The sequence below is a fragment of the Eupeodes corollae genome, chromosome 1 (assembly GCF_945859685.1).
Source record: "Eupeodes corollae chromosome 1, idEupCoro1.1, whole genome shotgun sequence".
Classification (NCBI taxonomy): domain Eukaryota; kingdom Metazoa; phylum Arthropoda; class Insecta; order Diptera; family Syrphidae; genus Eupeodes; species Eupeodes corollae.
This window is the reverse complement of record NC_079147.1, coordinates 222,957,202-222,980,660: the sequence shown is the minus strand read 5'-3', so window position 1 is coordinate 222,980,660 and position 23,459 is coordinate 222,957,202. Positions and strand designations below refer to the sequence as shown.

The window sequence follows — 23,459 nt, the reverse complement described above, 5'->3', positions numbered from 1 at the left end:
AAATAATTGAAAGCTTTCAATCTTAATGGCTCCAAGAAAGGGTAGCTATAAGGTGCCTCGCTCTGTCTATTATATGCGATATTTGTCTCTTAAGTGGGTACATTATGAGCCATTTGAAAAAGAAAAAGGGGATGACAAGTTGGAAACAGTGTGTGAATTGAATATGGGATTGCATTATGGTTTTATTATAAGCTTCTTTACATAAAATGGGTAATAAAACCGAAAGAAAGGACGGACTTAAAGTGCCCTTAAAACCAGCTGCTGATGTGTAGTATAGTATACCTGTGATTCTGTGACTTCAATGTGAAAGCTATTATGTGCGAAAATTGGTCTCAGTCGGTTGAAGGCGAATTTGAGAAGTTAATTATATGTCGTCGTATAAAACTTTATAGAAATGAAACCCTGTAGCCTTATAAATGATCTTTAAAAATTTACCGACATGTGTAAGAAAAAAAGCATACCTAAAAGTCAGCTTTGAAATTCTTCTATAAAAACTAACGAGTTCGTATTTTAGAACCAATCAAAGAGTATATGATACTTCCCCGAGGGGAGTGAGAATATATTTCGAGTATAATTTGAGACATAAAATGATATAAAATGGGGTGTCAAGTGGCAGTGGTGAAAATAAGCCCTATAAGAACATTAATCAAAGCGGTTCGAGTTAAATTGACGTATTTAGAGTCCCTTTGTGGTTTTAAAAAAAGATTTTCGTTAAACAGATAAGTTGATTTACTCAAAATGCGATTTGCTTTATAAAATTGTTTAGAAAAAAAGTTGAGGGATGAACTTTCAACGATTTATCATATGATGGAATAAGGTAAACCTACATCATAGCTAGAAGAAGCACAAGAAATTGAGAAGGGTTTTGCTTTTATGAGACGAAAATGGAAAGTATGAGATAAACGGATCGATTTTTTTATTTTAAGGACATAAGCACACAAATTCAACTTTAAAAACATTAAACATTGTTGGACATAAAACCTCCAACACGCTTACGTAGAGTGCGAGGAAAAGAGCGCTGTTGTATCGGCCAGTGTTGCCGATGACCGTGAATTATCGATTCAGCATTTTTCACAGCAAGTTGGCTTTTGTTCGGTCACTATGTGGGAAATAAGTTTTCTATTGAAATGAAAGTGTGGTCTTTGTGTCGCGAAATAAATACTGGTGTTTTTAAAGAAATATGTTGCCTGCCAGAGTGCGAATTTTGTAATCGCTTTTTCTGATTGGATGAATAAAATTTTAGATTCAAACATGAATATAGTTATACTAGGAGACTTAAATATTAATTTAATGAACATAAACTAATTTTTTGACAATATTTTAAAATAATTAAAAAAACAACTAGAATAACATAAACCTCAATATTATTAGTTGACAAATCACAAGTCCAATAGAAAAAAACTGTCTGGGCAGACACAATTCCAGGTTTAAAAATTAGTGATTACGAATCCTACTAGTGAAATTGAAGTGTCTGATAAAAAAGGTAAATAAAAAAGCAAATTATATATGAATATTTTTACATATAAAAGAAACGATTTTAGAAGCCTTTTATTTTGTATTCTTAAATTGAAATTTACCTGAAAAAAGTTATTTTAAATACACAATTGAAATCAGCAGAAAAACACAAAATCTTCTTTTCATGCTTTAAAATTCCAATATAAAAAAGTAATAATCTTAATCTACTACAATGGGGGGGGGGACTAACTAGGTAGCTGTCACTGTCAACATTTTAACTGTCAAAGTAAATTTGTTTTGTTTTAAAGTTTAAACTGTAAGATTGTTTTCATTTTCATTACAAATATTATTCATAAGAATTGTGAAAAATGACTGGAAAGGGACGGAAACTGACTTTACTTTCAATTAAACAAAAACTACGAAACCTCCGCCTGGTTGAAAGCAAAACAAAGTCAAGAAAGGAAATTGCTGAACAATTTAAATGCAATGATTTGATAATGGAAATTTGATCATATGCTATGTTTCTACTATTAATCGAGTGGCAAAAACAAAACAAAGTTGGAAGAAGCTGCACAAACAAACCAAAACTCTAAACGAAAATGCTTGCGAAAGAGTTCTAATTAAAAAAGTACAGAAAGCTCTCAAACAATAAATTTTCTTGAATTAAAATCCATATGTAAAATAATGAATACAAAAAGTGCTTTTAAATTGAATATGAAAATAATTATCGAATCCTTCGACATTATAGGACTAATTTTAATTCATATAATTAATGAATCTTTCATTCGTGTCGAATTTCCGAAGAATCTAGAAGAATCAATAATAACTCCGATCCCAAAAGAGGCGGGTTCTAAATTATGTGAAAAATCTAGACTTATCAATATGATGACCATGCTTTTTTAATTTTTTGGGAGAAAAAATCTGCTTATAGAAAACCAATCCGGTTTTCGGCCGGGACATTCATGTGAAGCATCATTAAACTGACTGATTATGACTTTTAAACAGCTTGTTCATGATGGAGATGATATATGAATGATATTATAGTTGAAAAATTGGAGAAATATGGTGTACATGGTATTGAACTTGAGTTGTTCAAAACATATTTAATAAATAGATCCCAGAAAACTTGAGTTAGTGGTGATCTATCCAGTGCAACATTTAAAACTTTGGTGTACCGCAAGGAACAATTTTGGGTGCTTTATTTTTTCTGATATGCATAAGTGATATCCCCAACTCATTAAATTATTGTAAAATTTCACTTTTTGCTGATGACGACCTGATGTATGTGAATGGTAAAGTTCTAACAAGTTTAAGACTAATGTGACCAAAACTTAAAGTATGGTCATTAACAATTATCATCGAATTAACCTTGAAATTGATAACTCCAAACTTGACCAAGTTAATGAAATAAAATACTTGCGTATTAAATTGCACAAAAATTAAACTTTAAGTCATAGTCGATACCCAAAAGCTATAATATTAACAGAAATTGGTTTTCTTAAAAGAATTACGAAAAATATAACAACAATATTTGCTGTCAATATTTATAATACTATAGTTAAACCTCATTTTGACTTCTGTTCAACTATTTTATTCCTAGGAACCAAAGGTGAAATCAAACGTCTTCAAATTCTGCAAAATAAAGCGTTGAGAACTATTACACAAAGCAGTTTTCGAACACCTACAGTCTGGATGCTGTTCTGCCTAAAATGGTTATCTGTCAAGCAGTGCATTATACTGAATGTTTTAATGTTTGTTTTTAAAAGTATGCCAAAGTATCTTAAATTTATCTTGCAATAAGTACAAGATACCCAGCCTTATTCTTTTAGAAATAATTGTAACTTTAGATTTAAAATGTATATAGATTCCAAAACACAAAATATGATATTTAATAAAGGTTCAAAAATGTTTAAATGAACTTCAAAGTAAGATGAAAATTTAAACGAATTTAAGAAGGTGTTAGGCTGGCTTCACAGTAACCTATTTTGTCACTGCAATGTTTACGAAATAAAATAATAATGGTCTCAACTACTGGAAAAGTTTCTGGATTTTTGGTTTAAAACTATAAGTTCTTATTTAAACAAAAAAAAATACAAAACTGAAAAAGTTATTAGGTTTACAATTTTACTTTTCATCTCGTTTTATGTTCCTAAAAGTATGCAACACTTTCGATACCCATTAACTACTTCCTTCTACATATGTACCTTTAAATAAATTTATTTTGGTATCAAATTTTGCTAGTTTTAATGGAATAGACCATTAAAGAAGAACGATTTAGATGAAGTCGAAAAACGTAAAAATTGTCACATATACGAAACATTTTGTCAAGTCTTTTGTTTTTCAGTTTTTGAACTTTTACGTATGCAGAATTTTCAATTAAAAAAAAAACATTTGAGACTAATTTTTTGAGTTCTAAAACTCGGTTAATCGAAAAATTCGAACTCGAAAGAACACTTACTCATTTCATTTTCAATTTCTCAAGCGTCAGAATTATGATTAAAATCTCAGTTTGAAATTTTTATCTCGTTCGTTTCAGGAAATTAGAACTCGAAAAAAAATGTATCTTCTTTAAACGACATGAGGCTAAGGTATTTTCCATATTATATCAAAATCTTATGTCAAAAATCCTTCTTATTGCTATTTTAAAACCGAGATGGCCTAAGTCCTTGAAACTCAATTGTAAGTGTACACCAAGTTTTAACAAAATTAAAGAGATTGTAGAAATGATTGAATTCTAAATATTTAAAAGTTAAACCAAAAAAAAAATAATCAAACGCTAATCCGAAATCTCATCAAATTAAAAACGTTTTTTGTCGTCTACTTTAAAATCGCATCACTTCACCAGTTTTGAATAGCCTCAAACAGTTTTACCCAATTAAAAAATGAATTGCATTATTTGGTGCAGAGAGGACTAACTGACTACACATTTAGCAATTTCATATAAATAGATACGAATTGGAAACAATTTCCGTTGTTTGAAATTGATAAAATATGCGCGTGTGTGAATTCCACAACTACGTTTTATAGCTTCTCGTATAGCTGGAAAAATCTCATTAAAGCGGCGAACCGCAACCCACATCAAACTTTGAATTTTTATACTTGGTGTGTAAGTGTATCTACCATTCTATGAAACAGTCGACCCTTGTGAATTTACTCTGGCCAATTGAAATACCACATTTGTCCAATTATATCATCCAAATGGTGTGATTAAATTAAAAATATCGTTATTCAAAACATTTTACCAAAAAAAAAAAACAAAAAATAACTTTTGAAAAAAGTTCTTAATTAAAAATAAACTTTTGAATTCCTTCATGCTTAATTAAAGGAAATCATTTTTTACTCTATTTTGTAGATACATGACTTTTTACATATACAAAATATGTATGGTAAAATTTTTAAAATAAAGGATAACATTTTCAAACCAATTTACATAAAAATACAGCCCAGTTCTAATGAATAGGTTTAACATCATTTATTTTTATAATAATAAGTTTTATTATACGTAACCTTAAAATACGAAGAATTAGGAACCGCCAAAACTAAAAGCTCAATCATAATATGAAGTATCAAATTATTTCTTGGAAAGTCCTAAAAAAATGTTAGCTTCTATAATTTCTTCGCGATTTTGGTAAATGAAATGCAATATGTCAGCACAAAAACAATTTTCAAGTTAAAGGAATACAAATAAAGACCAGTTCCTTGACATAAAAAGTTCCAATTCTAAAGAGTACGATGATGTATCAAAACGGCGCACTACAGAGCTAGTTGGATCTCAGGCTAGGTTGCCTTGAGATCGCCATTTCTACCTAAAGAGTACGATTGATTTTTAAGGTTGTTTCAAAAATGTATATTTTTAAAAAGAATAAAAAAACTTGCAGAATTTAAGAAATTCTTAAGTTTGTCATTACTTAAAATTTCAAATCAATGAAAGGCAAAAATAGGAAAAATTAGCTTTTAATGAATAACTTGAGATTTTCGAGGTCTACAAAAAAAGTTATCAAATACTACAAAATGATAGGCAAAGCTATCAGCTCTTTTAGGTCACATCATTTTTACAGCAGCACAGAGACATTTATCAACATTGAACAAGGTTGTGATTTCATTTTTTCTTTTGTCGAATATATGATCACTCCACAAGTGGTTTGTAGTGCACATACCTAGGACTGATAGTTGTCCAGTCTCCTCGATGCAAGTACCACTCATGGAAAGTGGCATTGGGGAGGGTTTAGCTTTTGCGACAGTAGACAGCATCGTAGTTTTAAATTCTACACGGTTTTTGATTCCCTTTATCATTTATCAAAAAATAGAAGGTTGTCGGAGACAAAATGGAGCCTTGGGGCACACTAGCGCTTATTTTGTGAATATCAGATTTGAACCCGTCCAACATTACTTGAATTCAATGATCCGAAAGGTAATATCTATCCCAACAAAGAAAAGATTCATCGATACCAAAAGCACGCATTTTCGATATAATATCAAGTGCAATAATCTTACTTTCTCCAAAATGATGTAAAGGTTTGTTTCACTCTTCGGTGAGATGAGATAACCAGTTTACCTATTCCAACGAGGGCAATACTGCCGGTCATTAAGAAGTTTCCGCAATTCAAGATATTTCTTAAGCTGAAAATTGATCAGCGTTTTCATGACCTTGGAAAGAGGGGACGTAAGTGCATTTGGACGGTTGTAGAGAAGGAGGAGTATTCGCTTTTTTTAGGGAAAGGCTGGACAAATGCAGTTTTCCATCCACTCGGAAAGAGGCCAGTACAATAGGACAGATGGAAAAGCTTACGCATTGGTTTTGCCAGCGTTGAAGAACACCTCTTCAGAACAGTAGTGTGGATGCTATCCGGACCAGAGGCTTTGTGAATGTCAAGATCTTTTAGTACTCTAGCAATTGTTCCAGTACGAAAGAAGATTTGTCCCATAGAAAAGTTTACGCTTTCAAGTACAAGAGGAGTCATGTCAACTGTGCTGCAAGGAAATTGGCTTTATCAATCGAGCTTACGTACGTAGGGAGTGTCATTGGAAACAAGCGTAGGAACTGACGATGACGTAATGTTGCGATGTTTGGAAACTGCTTATCATCAAGAACCACGAATTTGCAGATAGCTGTTATGTTCTAATATTTTATATTTATTTATTTCATTGAAAAGCACTGAACAAATGAATATATTTTATTAGAAACTATGCAAACTATTTCAATCAACAGAATTGTTTATTACTGATGATAGCTGTTTTAATTTTACTTGAAATGATTTTAAAAATTATTCGAAGTTATGAAATCAATCGAAAGATAGAACCCTTAAAAAAAAACATTTATCTCGATGTTCAACTTAGATTAAGACCCCATTTCACTCGATAGGCTTGATAATGAACCATGACAAATTCAATAATTTATTATTTCCAATGTCCCTAATGATGAAATGGTAGTAAGGGGTCGTGTACGAATCGATATAGGAATACAAACAATATTCAATAACCACAATTATTGAATTCAGCTGTAACTCTCTAATAATGATGGACGATCATTTCTTCATAGGTGTTTCTAAATTAGTAATTACTCAATATTGGGGTTGAAAAACAAACATTTGATAATAACACAACTGACTTTATCACCTTAAAATATAATATCTAAATATGCTAATTCCGGTGTTCTTTTTTTTTGGAAAAGTCATTCATAGTACATTAAAAATTTATATGAAAATCAAATACATCATCCACAGTAGTATCACTGCCGATAAGAGGTAAAGTTAAATCCTACTTCGGATAGAGATTTGACTTTTATTCGAGTATCAAATTCAATTGTCGAGTTTTTAATGTTTAGATGTTGGTTCGTCTGTAACTTGCTTGACGCTCAGTGGATGTGTTCGTAGAGAAGTTTTGAACACACAAAACACTTAATATATTTGGTGCTTCTACAGAAATTATTTTAAACTCATTTCAACTAATTTGTTATAATTTAATTATTTACAATAATTTTTTACTAAATAATGTTAGTTTCAGTAAAAAATATTATAGTTTACTTACGATAGCGCCATCTCTTGCACTGGAAGAACCATTTTACTCAGATCATAATCTACGAACGAACCCCATTCTTTTTTAGTTCTTATTTCAATCAGATTTACAGAATGGGAAACATGAACCAATGAAATATAACCTATTGTTTGACATTTTCTAGAACTCTATTCTATTAAGTTAACATTAGTTCTGGTCTAAATTTTGCTAAATTTGTAACCATTTTGTTTTAAATTATTCTGACAAAAGTTGAACGTTAAATTATGAAAACCGGCATATTCCGGATGGCGTTTTTAGGAAATTTTGTTCACTGTACTATTTATTCAATCCCAAAAAAACACCGATCTTTTAAAGTTTTAATTGTAAACGGCTGAAGAAGTTATTAATAAATATTTGAAACTATTCAAATGAATAGGAGTGTAATTTTAGGGAACTTCACAAGTGTATTTATATACAAATTGCAATCAATTAACCAAACAAACAATGGGATCGTTGCGATATCGAATTTTAGGAAGAATACCAACGGAATGCTGACTGCTCCATACACCCTCACCCATCATCATCATCAAAAAGGAAGGTATGTTGAGGGAATTTGTGTATCTCTGCAGTATTTGTGGTATGTGGTGTCTATCCTCCTGATGCTAAATGCTAAATGATACGCGGGAGTTGGGGAAACTTCCATAATCTACCATCAGGACCCTCGCTTTGGCTCTGGCACTGAATGGATACAATAATAAGGGTTTGAGGTGTGTTTTGTATTGTGTTCATCATTCATCATAAGGGGGGGCCTTACATATATAAAATAACACAATAGGCCCTCTATAGTGTTGTGTGGGGCTATACCATGATGATGGCTGAGCTAAATGACAGCACAAACCGAGGGGCGAAAAGGACGAAATAAGACAAAAAAAAAATAAAACCAGAGCCGGAGCCGGAGCCGACCAACTTCAATTGAAGTATTTATGCACAATAATTAGCGACAGATGTGGTCTGGGTGGTCATTAGTGATATATCAAACCGTGTAGAGGTTTTTATTTTAATCTCGATCTCAATGTGTCTGCGCTGTGTCTAGTGTTGGTCTATCCATCATATCTACATAAATTTCATCAACATGTTGACTATGAAAAATATTAAGCCATTATTTAAATATTACGTATACTCAATTCAGATTTTGTATGGTTCAAATTTCAAAAACTATTCTAGTACGAAAGTTGAAAGAGAAAAGATATTAATTTTGTTTTATTAACGATAAATCAAAAGGGGGCATGGTCTTGGAAGGGCCATTTCGGTTAGAACTTTAAGTTTGAAAGTTAACATCGTTAAAGTGAAGAAACAAGAAAGTTAAGTCTTCTAAAAATACAAACTGAAAAACACGAAATGATAAACGTTTTGTCTCCGGAATATTCTTCACGTTATCCAAGAGTGAAGTTCTTAAACAAGCAATTTTTTGCAGGGAGAAATTTTCAAGACTTCATCCTGATTTGAATGCCTTATTTAAGACAGGGGCGTAAAATTTTCAATTCTATTGTTAAGAACTAAGCGTTTTACTATAAGAATTTTATTAACACAGAGCTAATTATATTCTGATATTTATTATATATTGTAGAAAAATCAATCAATGTTTATCCATTGTCATTAATTCACTGTGGAAAACGATATCGGCTAAATGGCCACCACATTGACCATATCCTTTTCATGAAATTTGTCATGATTAATTCGCACAACTTAGGCTTTATATTCTCGATAACTGCCTGCATTCTATTTCTAATCTTTGACTATTTACGTTTCAAAAATGTTGAAGTTGTTAAAATACAAGATTTTGCTGACCAATTAGGACCAGGAAACTTTTCTAACAAAAATGCACTTGTTTTGTATCTTTTAAGGCATTTAGCGCTATTCACCGTAAGTTGATAGTTATAGCTATCATTGATTTCCATAATTGAAAAGTCAAGTTGGTAATATTTGATATTTAATAATAAACATAAACAAACTTTATGATGAACTGTAACCTCAAATACCTGATTCCAATCAGAAAGTTTGTCTCCAATGACATAAAGTTTCAATGAAAGCTTTACGAATTTTTCAAAACAAATTTCAATGATTGGGTTCAATGATGGAAACAAATACTAGTTTCACTGGTCCATTGCAAGGGCAAATCATTCTACCAACACAAAAACCGCATCGAAAAATGACAGCCATTCCATATCAAAAATGATTCTTTTGCCTATCCCAAAATTCTTAACGTAGCCTTCGGGGCTTAAAAAGTCCAGATAGCGGGCTATTCAAAATGAAACCTTTTACTAAAAAACATTAATTGAGGAATTTATTAGGAATTCCATATTTGTATTCCTTTGTTTTTAGTTTGCTAAATTACCCATGGCATAATGGTCTGTGCGTTGGACTGTCAAAACAGAAGTCATGGCTTCGATCCCTGCCTATGTCATTTAAAGTTTTTTTTTTTCACGGGTACTGACTCTTGCGAAGAATTGACACATTCTCCAAGAGTAATTCTTGTCATAAAAAGTGCTTTCTCAAATTTGCCGTTCGGAATCGGCTTAAAACTGTAGGTCCTCTCCATCCCTGGCAACAGTACTCGCACACAGGAATGGTTGAGAGTTGTAAGTCACAAGGCCTGTTGCGCCACCCAATTTATTTATTATTTTAATGTTAAAATTGTCATTCTCTTTCATAATAGACGGTGCTTTCGAAAACGATTAAGTAGTTACAGTTGTTTGTCAAAAAAACAAACAAACCTAAATCTGAGGAATGGACTTAATAAATAAAATATCAGAAACTTGGAACGTGGTTAAAAATGTAACACGACATTTAAATTATAGTTAAAACTCTTAAATTAGAAATGAAGCAGAATCAGTTTTAATTTTATAAATTTAAAAAGTATTTTCATCTTCACTTCTACTGCTGGTCACTTGTGGCCTTCACTTTTCACACAAAGTCAATAGACCGCCGAAATTTGACTGCGTTCGATTTGACGCATCAGAATACGGAGGGCAGCGGCCAGGCCCTAAATCAACAAAATAAAATATTCCTGTTGACCAAGACAACTACATTAAGTTGTGATGAAAAAAATACGTTGCCGTCTTTTAGGCGTTACGTTGCTGTCATGAAATAAAAAGCATACATTGAAAATTGTATGATGGAAAGTTCTTTTGATTTGCTTTTGATGCGGAACTAAGTAATTGCCTTAATTTTGCCAAAATAAGAAACTTGGAACTTTAAAATCTAAGCAAAAGGTTTTCTAGTTGGGACGGGTTGATTTTGACAGCTCATGGCGGCCATATTCTATTTCTTTTACATGGTCGACCTTCGATGTGAAATATTTAACGTTTGGTGGCCAAATTGCAGTCCACCTGCTAACATCAGTCTTCATAAATTTAATTTTAAAACTATCAACATTATAACTACTTATAAAAACAAGCAAACATTTACGACTTTCTAAAAATTAAGTCTTTAAGATTCGATAATTACCATTTGTTTTTTTAAGGACCCTACTTGTTTTCTTCTTCTTTTTAAAACTGTTATTAATGCTTCCCATAATTTTAATTTTTTGTATATTATTTTCAATATTTAAGCATTTTGGCTAGAGCTAGAAATAGAGTCAAGAATCTAAGTTGCAAACTTTTTTTAGCTGTAAGTCTGATGATTTAGAAGTTTACCGAAGAAAACTAAAAACAAAAAACTGTCTTTACAAAATTGAAGTAAACATTTTCATGTATATTAATAGCATGACAAACAATTTATTTTAAACTCAATATAAATTAAGTCAGTTCCAACACTTTCAAGTGACCGCTTAAGAAATATCTATACATTTAGGTTTGGTCATTATAAATACACAGCCCATGCTCCTTTTATTTTAATGTTTATTTTAATTCTACTTCACAAAATTTCTCGGACATCTGTACAAGTAGTTTATTTTCTTCTCTATGAAACTTTATAGCACCACAATGCATAATTTATATCTCTCTAAAGTCATTGTCCTTTGGCTTAAAACCAATTTGCATCACAAGAATCTGGTCCTTCTATAGTCGAACCGTTCGTCGTCTTCACAGAACGAACATGAAATAAACAAAACTAAGTACAGAAATGAATACTTTTTAGGCTAAAGGACAACAAGCACAACAACTTTAGTAAGCAAACATCAGGAGAAAACGAACCTACATACTACGATAACAGGGTGTTTTCAGAAGGACGTTTAAGTCCGAACAACATTTATTTAACCTTAAACTAAGCTATGTTAAAAGGTATTGAGCTAGATAACTTAATTTTATATTTAGAATAGCAGAGCCTCACTGGGCTTGGTTTGTTTTAGAACAAATTTAACTAGCAAAAGGGTTATATTGAGCAAACTTTAAAAGATAGACATATGCTGCCCAGGACTGTTTTAAGAACTGTTAAAGGGAAACAATTCTGTCATACATTGTTTTAGAATAACTTTAACTGTTTCCACAGCACGCACCGTAGAAGCTCTCAAAAGAGAAAAAAAATCTACGATTTTGAAAAACTTTAACCGTTTCCACAGCATGCACGGTGGAAGCTCGCAAAAAGGAAAAAAATCCCCGCTCATGTCAGACTTTGCGCAATGTTACATATCCTATAGAAATTTTCAAATAGGACCAGTAGCTCCTAATATTAGTGCATTTAAACACACAAACAAACAAGCAAGCAAACAAACAACTGCTTTAAAAAACAACATTTGAAAATGAAAAGTCATTATCTTAAACATGAACATCCTATTTGTTGGACGAAAATACTCAAGAGGAGAGTTTGGAATGAAAATTTATTTGAATAGACGAGAATATAACTTTAATGGTTTTCTATCTAAAAAGGAACACAAACAAAACAGAATGTTTTACACGGTATGCTTAAAAGTTGTAACTTCTATAACCTAGCACAAAGAGAGATCCTCTCATATCCTTGTTGTGATACATGTACACTTTTCACCGAACATACTCGTAGGTAAAGTTAAGTTTTATAAATAAGTTGACATTTTCAAAGAACGATAACAAAAACAATTTCCGCCCTTTGATTGATAATTACTGGCAAATATTTAAAAAAACAAGAACGTCTTTCTGTTGGTGACATTTTTCAAAAATAACTCTCTGTCAAAGGATTTTTCAAACATACCACATGCCAGAGACTGCCAAAAACATGAAAACCAAACAGAAACAAAAATAAAATCCAAATCCTTTGAAGTGGAAAAAGGATTGAAACAGATTCTTTTTTTTTTGCGTTTCTATACCTCCTGTTTTGTGTTCTTCTATGAAAAGTTTATTTTAAATGTACCTTAAGGACGAATAATATATTTATATAGAAGAAAGTTAACTCACCCCTTCCTCTTTGCCCTGCAAAAAGTGCACTGCTCCAGAACGCTGTATTCCTGGCAAGAACCATACAGGATGAGTACGCAACAATCGTTCAACTAATCCCAAATCACACGGTGGACCATCAGAATTTTCTGAAGCTTCACTGGATGTCTCACCTTCGGCCAAGACACCACCGTCCGAGCTCGACACAAGGGATGCACGTGACTGAAAATAGAAAAAAAAGAAACATATAGAAAACTAGAAAATGTATCTTCTCTTCAAAGTAAAGTTGTACCTTGTAACAATGGATCGAAACTTTTAAATTCAATCTATCTATAAATATATATTTTTTACTTTGTTTGCTTTTTGTGAATGCGTCAGGATTTTTTCTTTCTTGTTGGTGTTATTTCCTTCAAGGACCATGACAATCGTTTTCCAATTCGACATTCATTGGAAAAATATCAATTTGAAAAGGGAATTGTAAGGCCATTAGAGGTCCATCACTCTTAAAACGTATATACAAGGACAAAGGTATACAGATCCTACTTATACAGGAAATAGGTATGTACAATTGTACATACATCAGGAGAAAGATTTGTTCAGGGAGTTATTCTTAAGAGAATTTGATTTCAAATTTGTCCTTGTCACCATATGGTTATAAGGAAAACGACATCATTCATACACATTACATGTTTAAGGATGAGTAATATGAAATCATTTGGAATATTTGAAGTAAATTGTTTACTTTGCAATAGCAATTGAGTAACTTTTGATAAAGCGAGTTTGTTATTGAAAAAGGTTTTTTTTTGTTTGTTTATTTTTCTATGTCCTGACCAATTGGGCGGAAATGAACACAAGTTTAGTTAACTGATGATGATTTACGGATGGAACTTATGATGTTAAGGTAATTTTATGGAGAGCTATGGAAAGCTTTTCACTTATTTAATTTGCAAAATATTTAAGAACTATAATCGCCTTCAAGTTACCTTGATTTCTTTTTTGTAAACATTTATAGAAGATAAAAATAAATGATTAAAGCCTAAGCTGCTTAACACTACGCCAGTACTAAAAGTGGAACTCTATTCACGAGCTGTCACTTTTGACAATTAACAGTTTAATACTATGGCATTACTGGAAATGCAACGCTCCTTAGGCAAAATGACTCTATTACTAAATATTTCTTTGGCATTCTATAAATTGTATAGTAGATAATTCCCAAGAAAACGCTTCGGCAGTAGCCAGATTTTTGAAGAAGATCTGTCAGAATAATAAAAAAACACACAAATAGAAGAAAGTTTTGTAAAAATCAAAAGTTGAAATTAACTTCAGCAAAAAAAAAACTAGCTAAAACTAATAAAATGGACAATTTTCAAGAAGAAATGGTAAGAAAACATCTGGAAATTGAGATTCTTTAAAAATAGCTCATTTAACAATTGCAGCTTTGACATAAAATAAAAACTTCAAGAAGGGGTTTTTTTCGTAGACTGTGGTATTGAAGCGAGCTTGAAGTTCGTCCCAATTCTTTATATAACTGAATCGAGTTGAAGTGAGCTTGATTTGAATCGATTCCGGTCGGGGATCCAAAACCTGTGTGGAAGAGTTGGTTAAACAGATAATGCATTATGGTCTGTTTATTTGCATGTTTGTGTACAAATACAAAATAGTTTTGTTTTAACCAAATTAAAAAAAAAATTGCATGGAGTAGGTAGCATATTCTTATATGTTGCTGAGCTATTCAGTTCTTCATTGTTTAATATGAACCAAACTATCTCACTTGCACTTCACACATCGAAACACCATTTGCATTTTAGAAAGTGCTGTCAAACTTACCCAATTTTAAATCTTCTTACGCGGTGAAAAAACTTAAAAGATTTATTTAATCTACACTGAGATAAACCTTTAGTGGAAACATAGAAAAATTTAAATATCTTTTCTATTCTTGCAAAATAACCCCAAATAGTCCATTTTCATTAACAAAACTAAATAATATCAACAGTAACAGATTGATTTTTTTTCGCCAATGGAAAACACATGATTCCAAATGCACAACTACTCAACGAACACTGCCATCTAGATTCGAATGCGATACCAATCGTACCAACATTTGAAAACGAAATCACATAAGATCCATTCGAGGCTCGTATAAATGTCAAAAACCCATCCGTAGCAAGATTCTACTTTAACTTTTATCGATAGCATTCATACTACGGATATTGTGGATAACACGGGTATGGAACGATATACGCTTTATTTATTCTATTTGGGATTGAACCCAAGACCCCTTGCATGACAGCCCAACGCAATAACAATCATGCCACGGGATATACGCTTTAACAACGTATTAAATAGGATAATTCTTTTTCAGCCGGCAAAGACGTATCATCATTCATTGAGCCCGAATGAGTCGAATTTTCATAGAAAAATCACTTTCAGTGATGGGACCCACTTTTATATTGGGAGCTATTTTAAAAAGCTGAATTGTTGCATTCATTGCTCGAAAAATGTAACTCTCTTCCTGTTCCTCTTCCTTATCGTCATTGTATTTTGATTATTTTTCAAAATTAAACCTCTTATTGCAAATTTATGTACTTCTTTTAGTAATTTATACAACATCGGTTCCATATTTTTCAAAAACTCATTTACACTTGAAAGTTCCATCTACAGCGTGATTTTTCGTGATGAATGAAGCTTCTTTTTTTTAGTTTTACATTTAAAAAAATTATAAATATAATTCAAATTTTTGGAAGCCATTACTAGTTCTTATTTTGATGACACCAAAAAAGAAAGCATTTTTTGCAATATACATGTCACGATTTTAAACTTAAGAAATGATAGGATTGGTCGACAATATTACAAAGAAAAAACTTTTTTAAAAGATAAAGATGACCCGAATAAAAATATCGTCTTTAAATTTTTCTACCTCATCAGGTTTCTAAAATATGCCCCCTTCAAAATATTTAAAGTACCCAATACGGGTGTTTTAAAGCTAAGTTAAATCTCAGCATATCCCTTTACAGTGAATTGCGTGACGATCTTGCAAAAGTACAAATCTTAGTTTTTTAGACACAGTTTACATCATTTTAGCATCGTATTTAGTTTCTATAAATGCTCATTATTTATAAGCAATTCTTCGATTCTATGGAATTTTTGTAGTTTTGAAAGTTCATTTTTGGTGCTGATATACTCGTTTTCAACATAATTTTTATATTTTCATATATATTTAAAAAGGTTAATTGGATTGTTTAGACGCACAAAAACATAAATTAATTTGATTAATTTTGCCCTTTTCTGTTGAAAACGTTTTAGGCATTAATTTGGGACACTTGAAATCTTGCAACTTATAAAGATTTTTCGAAAATTTCAACTAAATATCGATAAAACGGATTATAGATAGATTTGGAAAACCATCACGAAGCTACTTCATGTATTTAGAACTTTTAAAATCAATACCTAAAAAAAACGGATTGAGCTCGGGTTTGAAATAAGCCTATGACACCGTTGGACAAAATACATTTTTCATTGTCAGGAATAAAACCAAAACTAGTGTAGTTAGAAACTTTTAAAATTAAAAAAAAAAGTATTAAGTAGGTTTTTTTAAATATCACAATGGACGAAAAAAGCCGAAAATTTGTTTATTTTTTAAAATTAATTTCATACCTCTCATAGGTTTGTCCCCTCTTAAATTGCAAACACTTTTCAAATACTTTGTTTCCACAATTTTCAAAACAAATTAAAAAGTTACTTTACGGAAAAGTATTTAATTCCTTCCTTGTTTCGCTTTCAATCTTTTCCGATGATTCAAAATGATGTTCATGTAGCGGTTTCTGAAGTTATCAAGAAGAAACATAGTGCCGTAGGAAAGTTTTTGGCGAAATTATCACAAATTACGAGTGCAGAATTTTTCTGAAGCCCCAACGGTATTTCAATATAGTTTTGACTGATCCTTTAGATATTGCAACAGTGTGACGACTATGTACCGAGAATTATTTGATTGAGATAATGTGTCATCGAGAGAATACTTGTAGTATCCGTGAGGTCTTGGATTCAATACCTGGCTGTGCACCCTAACAGTTTTTTTCGATTCAACTCTTCTTGCGAAGGATTGAGAAATCCTAAAAGAGTAAATCATAAAAAGTGCTTTCTAAAATAAGCCTTTCGGCATATACTCGTAAGCTGTAGGCCTCCTTCATCCCTGAAATGATTAAAACACAGTGATGTTGAGATTTGTAAGTCAGTACGCCGTAGTTCTCTAAGGACTTTTTTGTCACCTAGTTTTTTTTCACTTGCCGTTAATTCTCTTAACAGTTCTTACAAATAAAAATTTAAACCAGTTCAAAATGCTCCTTTCGAGAATTATTGCCAAAGTCTGGTTAAAAGCCTTATAGTCACTACAGATTTTATAAAAAGACATGACCAATTATCGAAAGAAATACAACGTGGAATAGACAGATTTACGGTGCTAGCCCAGCAGTAGTAATCCATCATCTAGATAGTGAAAATAAAGCCGAGTTCCTTACCAAATTCTCAACACCCTTTCAAACGTTAAGAATTAATTAAGCGCTCTTGAATAGTTCTTAGATCTAATGGAAGTGGACTATCTTTCAATCCTTGACCAAGCAATTAGTCTCCAACTCCTTCCTTTCTTGAAATATTCGATAACCTTTTGTAACATTTCACAAGGCTTCAAAGCCAAATCAACTGCTTTTCAGTCGCACTGCGACCAGATGTGTGTTGTCTGTGGAGTTTTTCCAGAAGTTTTTAAAACCAAACAGGGACTTCACTGATTCTTTAAGTAAATCCCTAATAATGTAACATATCTTAAAGAAAACTAAGTGATAATTATTTGATGTTTATAAAGGTGTTTTGATCCTTTTTTAAAAATTTGTTCCACGTACACAAAGTTTAATCAAATCGCAGTGTTGAATTATTTAATGTGTTTTAATTGTTTTTATTATAAAACTTATCTCAAACATTTACAAAAATTTTGAAGTATAATTTCGCACAGAAGTAACTCCTTCAAAAAAAAATTTAAAAAAACACCGGTTTTGAAAGAAATGTAGGGTTCAGTTTAAAATTGCTTTTGTGTCTAGGACTTCCATATTTAGTTTCAAAAGTTAATAATAACTTCTTTTTTCAAAGCTATGTGCCAAGGGCCAACATCAAAAATAACTTAAGATTTGATTTCTGTTGATAAACATGAAGGGGCGTTTCAAACACTTTAAAATTAGAAAAAAACCTGAGTTCGAACTTTAAGTTGAGGCCTATTTTCTAATAAATTAATTTTAAGAAATTTAAGTTTGACATTAAATTCCACTGCTGAACTAAAAATTATACATTTTTGACAAAATGTGATATGAAACTGTAGTCCTTTCAAAATTCTGATATATTCTAAATTTTATAGCCATAAATTTTATTTAGTCAAGCAAAAACAGTTACGACATTTTTATATTCTTTTCAAAGTTATTACATTTTTTTTTCTCAAAAACGTCACTTAAGACGTCTGTACCTTGTACATGCTTCAAGGGCGGGGCTATAAGTAATTTGCTACTCAGTGGAAATTTAACTTGAAAGTACATAATAACTCTTTGCAATTTTTTCATATCTAACATCCGCACTTAACATTGAATGACTTTCTATCGGAAACACTTTGGTATCTATACTAACTGCAAAAATATGACACGTGTAAGTACAGCATTTTATAGACCCTTTAATATCAAGAAGTGCTCATAAAAAAATTGCATAATTTCTTCCTTTCGGGATACTTATAAAAATACAAATAGTCTTTTCCTTTAAGAGAGTACCTACCTATGGATATGTATGCATACACTCTATAAGGGTTTAGGTATACATCAAATTGAAGACTACAAATCCCCAGAAAAGCTTATTTTGGATTACCTATATAATGTAAGATCGTTGAACATCTCAGTGATACCTTCGTGTATCAATTCACAAATCAAAATCAATCGTCCTCGACTGCTGACTTTACATATGGAACACTGCATACAAAATACATATAAATTCGCATATATCCCATAAAGAGGGAGCTATAAAAATCCTTTTAAAAGGATTTTCAGCTTTTCTTGATACCTCGATATTTACATAATGTAAGTATACTACATACTTTCACCTTTACTTTTGTTTGCCGCCTCCACAATGCTTGTTGCTCTGTGGGTGTATAATGAATTCTGTTTAGGAGAATATTTCCTCGAGGATACCTTTCAAGTTCAAGGATTGTAAAATCCAACAATAGTCCTAATAATCTCGTGTCGCTTTGAATATCAAAGAGAAATGAATTCGCGGAAAAAAGGTCAAAATGCCAACCCATAAAAAGCCCTTAAAAAAAGATTTTTCTCAAAAATAAACCTACACACAAAAAAGTCCTACAGCACGCTCAGAACGACACCACCACCGCGACTTCCGCAGCGCCACATTCTGTGTTACTAATTGAGTTATCCTTGCTTCGCTGGCCAGAATTAGGTATACGAGTAGCTTTATAGCATCAGCCTTATGCACCTTCCTGGTTGTTATATCATAAAGATATTTTGTTTATGGAAAATGAGACCTTTGCGATAATCAAATTGAAAATTATCACTGGCTGAGTTTTGGGCATCGAAGGAGGTTTTATTTTTATCTATGTTATATCGCATTGCAAACTTCCTTCCGTCAAAAAATATATATTTAAGGACACACTAAGGAGGATCAACAAATAATGTAGGTTTCATTTTAATTGGGGGTTAAAATTAAATTTCGCTAAGGAAGTTAGGTGTATTTTTATTTTCTAAGCAGAAAATGATGTTATTGATGAACTTTCCACCCTAAGGAAATATTATGTTCTATAAATAAGAAAATATATTTTTTTCGTCACAGGGGGGGAAAGACCTTTGATAAAGCTTAAATTTTCATATTTTTAAATCATAGAGAAAGACCATTGCAAAGGATAAAAATATAAATTCGGAGAAGTTGATATAAATATAGAAGGAAAAAGGTAGACTTAATGTGTTTAAGGAATTTTTTTTGATATTATATTATTTCACTTTCATTTATCATCATCTACTTTGTATGAAGGTACATACATATATGCTTATTATTAGGGAAGACATCACAGTGATGTAGAAAAGTTGATATGCCTTCAAGGAAGACAGAGTCACCGGGTTTAAATGGCAAATGACATTTAAGTGTACCTAAAGATTAAGTACATATCTATTTAAGGGTTCTTCTTTCAAGGGGATAAAGTGATTCATTTTATTGTGAATGTGAGGTTCTTTTACTGGAGGCAAAAACAAATAAAATGTGCATTCCTATAATTTGTTTTAAGTGAAAAGACGACAACGATTCAATATACAAATATGCTAAATTAATAACCTTGAAACGTGTTACCATTAACGAGCGGTTTTAGCTGAAAGAGCCGAAAGCACTCACTTCATTTCATACACGGAGTGGGCCCATAATAGTTTTATTTAAATCATAAGTTATTTGATAAGTATAGCACTAGATTTCCCACACGAAGGCTACACATAGCAACTTGGCGATCTTCAGATAGCTGAATTACCAACCCAATCAACCATATTCTAATTGAAGCAAGGCACTCATTTAACATCTGCGAACGACGACGACGTGAGAGCCTTTGGTGCAAATGTCGACCCTGACCATTTTTTTGTGACAAAGTTCAAAGCCTGACTTTCCAACGAAAAGAAGTAAAGACCGTCCGGGAAAATCTCGGATGTACTCCCATCCACAAACTTTACAACTAGTACCGCGCTATCAGTAAGGAACTAGGTGAGACCTTGAGCTATCAGTCACCAAGGAAAAAGATTACGTACTATGATAATGAATGCTGCTAGAGATAAGTGCATTTCAAGGGGATTAAAACTCTGCTAAGAAAGAAAAGAGCATCACGTTATCAGCTAGGTATCTCTAGGTTCTTCAAAACTGCCAAGTAAATAGCATCTGGTTAAAGAACCGGCACGCCTACTCTTCGAAACAGCAAAGGAATCCTAGTTACCGAAGCACAAGGAATTGTAGGCGTGTTTAAAAAACATTTAAAGCAGCTGTTGAACGGGCAAGACGTAGAGGAAGCAATTGAATAACAAAGAAGCATTAGAAAAGTCAAAAAAGTTCTGATTCCAGAGCTAAGTACTGAAGAGGTTAGTTTCCTTAACAAGCTTAAGAACAAACCATGCATTCTTCCTGCCCAACTTTTCAAATATGGTACTGGGAGGAAAATTTTCCTGATGACTGCTCAAAAAACTCTTTTTGTCCAATATACAAAAAATACGATCCCATATTCTGTAAAAATTACAAAGGCATATCCCTTCTAAATGTTGCCTCAAGATCATATCCAACGTAATATGCGGGCTTCTTAAACCTTTCTGCAACACTATGATTGGTAAGTACCATAGTCGGGCCTTAGACCAGCCAAATCAATTGTATCAGAATCAGGAAATTTCTGTAAAAGACAAAAGAATTTCCACCTGAATCGCACCACCTTTTCATCCACTTCAAATCGGCATATTGTAGCATGATTCCTTAAGAGTTTGCGATGTCAGAAGTTGAGATCCCGAAAAAATGATCCAGCTTTGCCACATGACGCTACAAAATACGTGGTGCAACGTATGAATGGGTAACCGACCTATTCCAGACATGTACAGGGTTCAGACAGGAAGACGCTATCTTTAACAGGTGTTCAGAAATGCTAAAAATAAACAAAAAGTTATCCATTAAAATCCTAACACTAAGACCATCTTCCTAAGAAGTTTGTTGATCTTGTCTTCGCTGTTACCGAAGGCACCACCCTCGCCGTAATGTTCTTCTTGCGCCAGCCTCCGGTGGGTGTGTTCAATTTGAAGGGCCAAGTTCGATGCGTACTTGAAGTTCTTGCCAACAGTGAAGATTTCATGAAGATTTCCTCCACGCACTGGATGTCGTACTTCTTGCTCATTTTACGCTTGATAACGAAGTTATCTGGAATGGGAATGCGCTGCCTTTTATGCTTAACGAAACATTGTTTGAAGATAAGCTCGCTGAACAACTTCAAGTTGGAGTATTGCAGGGTTCAGCAATGCGCAGCATGTTGATGGTAGCCTTGTTCAACTTACTGAACACACCGTTGTTGATTTGGCGCAGACGAAACAGCTGGGGGACCTTGCGTACCTTGGGGGCAACTTTGTTGATACCACGAATATGAATAGCCAAACGCTTCATTTTGATTTCTCTACGGTCGGCCTTGGCATATTCATGCGAGTATTTCTCACCACGAATCAGATTCTCACGCTTTATAATGGCAATACCAGCGCTACGCTTTACCTACCTCCTGGTGAGGATGGCACGTCTGCTGATGGGCTTCTTGGCGAACTTCAATTTTGATTTCGGGACGGCCGGCAGCTTTTTAGCGGTTGCGCTTGACTTTTTCTTGTCTCCGACAGTCATTCTAAACTTGTCACTATGCACGTTTTAAGAGAAAAGGAGCTGTTCTGGAAGTATTCACAGCTATATCTAGACGAATTGTAGAAACTCGTTGGCTACTGAGGACAAAACAAACTATATGATATCAACAAGCAGACTCATCTGTCCATCGGTTTGACAAAAAGTCACTGATTCCAGGTAGTAAAGCAGTTCATATACCTCGGAACAGGAAACGATTTTACGAACGACAAAGAATTACCCCAGCGGACCGCTGCTTCTTCGGTTTGGTCAAAAAAATGGGTTTAACATATTTTTCTTGAAAATTCAGTTAACGTTACACGAAACTCAAGTTTGACCAATTCTACTCTACAGCGCCGAGTGCTGATTGATAAGTACAAATAGGGAATTGATATTGGGCACTTCCGAAAGAAAAATCTTTCAGCCGATATTTGGTCTTACATGCGAAGAAGAAGATCGAAACTCCGCTACAGGGATCAGGAAGTTAATGTAGCAAAAGCACTGGCATAATTTATGGGATTGTTTACTCTTACTTCCAAATCATAATACATATATAAAAACAAATATTTTGCCGGTTTCGTTGAATTAAAAAAAGCTACAACCAAAACAACGAAGTATTAAGGAAGCTTTTTGCCATATCATGCGAAAGCAGACAGTCTATCAATGAGTTTCTTAAAAATACCAAAAAAGCAACCCCAATTTTTATCCTTTATGAAAAATAAGCAAAGCCTTTAGTATTTGTTTGTATCGTTTTGTATTGATGATGGGTTTACCCTTACCACAGTGTTTAATGACATTTACATCAGGTCTTTTGAAAGATTATATACGTTTATACAGAGTATTTCGTAACATGTTTTGAGAGCTCCTGTCAACGGTTGCCAGCAACCAAATAATACCGTCTGATGCTGTCGATTGTGTTTTGTTATAGTAAAGGAATAGGCTAACGCTTCACCTGTCATAATATTGACATTGACAGTGACACAAGGTGACGATAATAACTGCTGTTGCTTTAGCTTCCATAATTCTATGCCATCTATAGCGACTCACTTCCTATTCATTTTGTGTTTCGCTGTACAAAGAAAAACGTCCAATCCTCCAAATTGTGACAAACATGTTAAATCATTTTTCAATCAACGTTTAGACTTTAGAATTTTCGTTCTTGCATATCGCATCGGTGATGATGTACTTTTAGAGCTTTTTGACTCTTGTTTTGGTATTCTCACTTTTCATCTTCGACAGATAGCGAAC

At 32.8% G+C, this 23,459-nt stretch overlaps 1 protein-coding gene across 5 annotated transcripts in view; it reads right to left on the bottom strand.

Moving 5' to 3' along the window:
- Nucleotides 1-23,459, bottom strand: part of LOC129940117 (protein sprint) — a 534,823-nt gene that overhangs the window by 44,429 nt on the left and 466,935 nt on the right. For all 5 annotated transcript variants that reach the window (XM_056048364.1, XM_056048365.1, XM_056048366.1 and 2 more), the window contains one exon: nucleotides 12,816-13,016. In XM_056048364.1, the coding sequence (XP_055904339.1) occupies nucleotides 12,816-13,016 (201 nt within the window). The remainder of the gene's footprint in view (nucleotides 1-12,815; nucleotides 13,017-23,459) is intronic.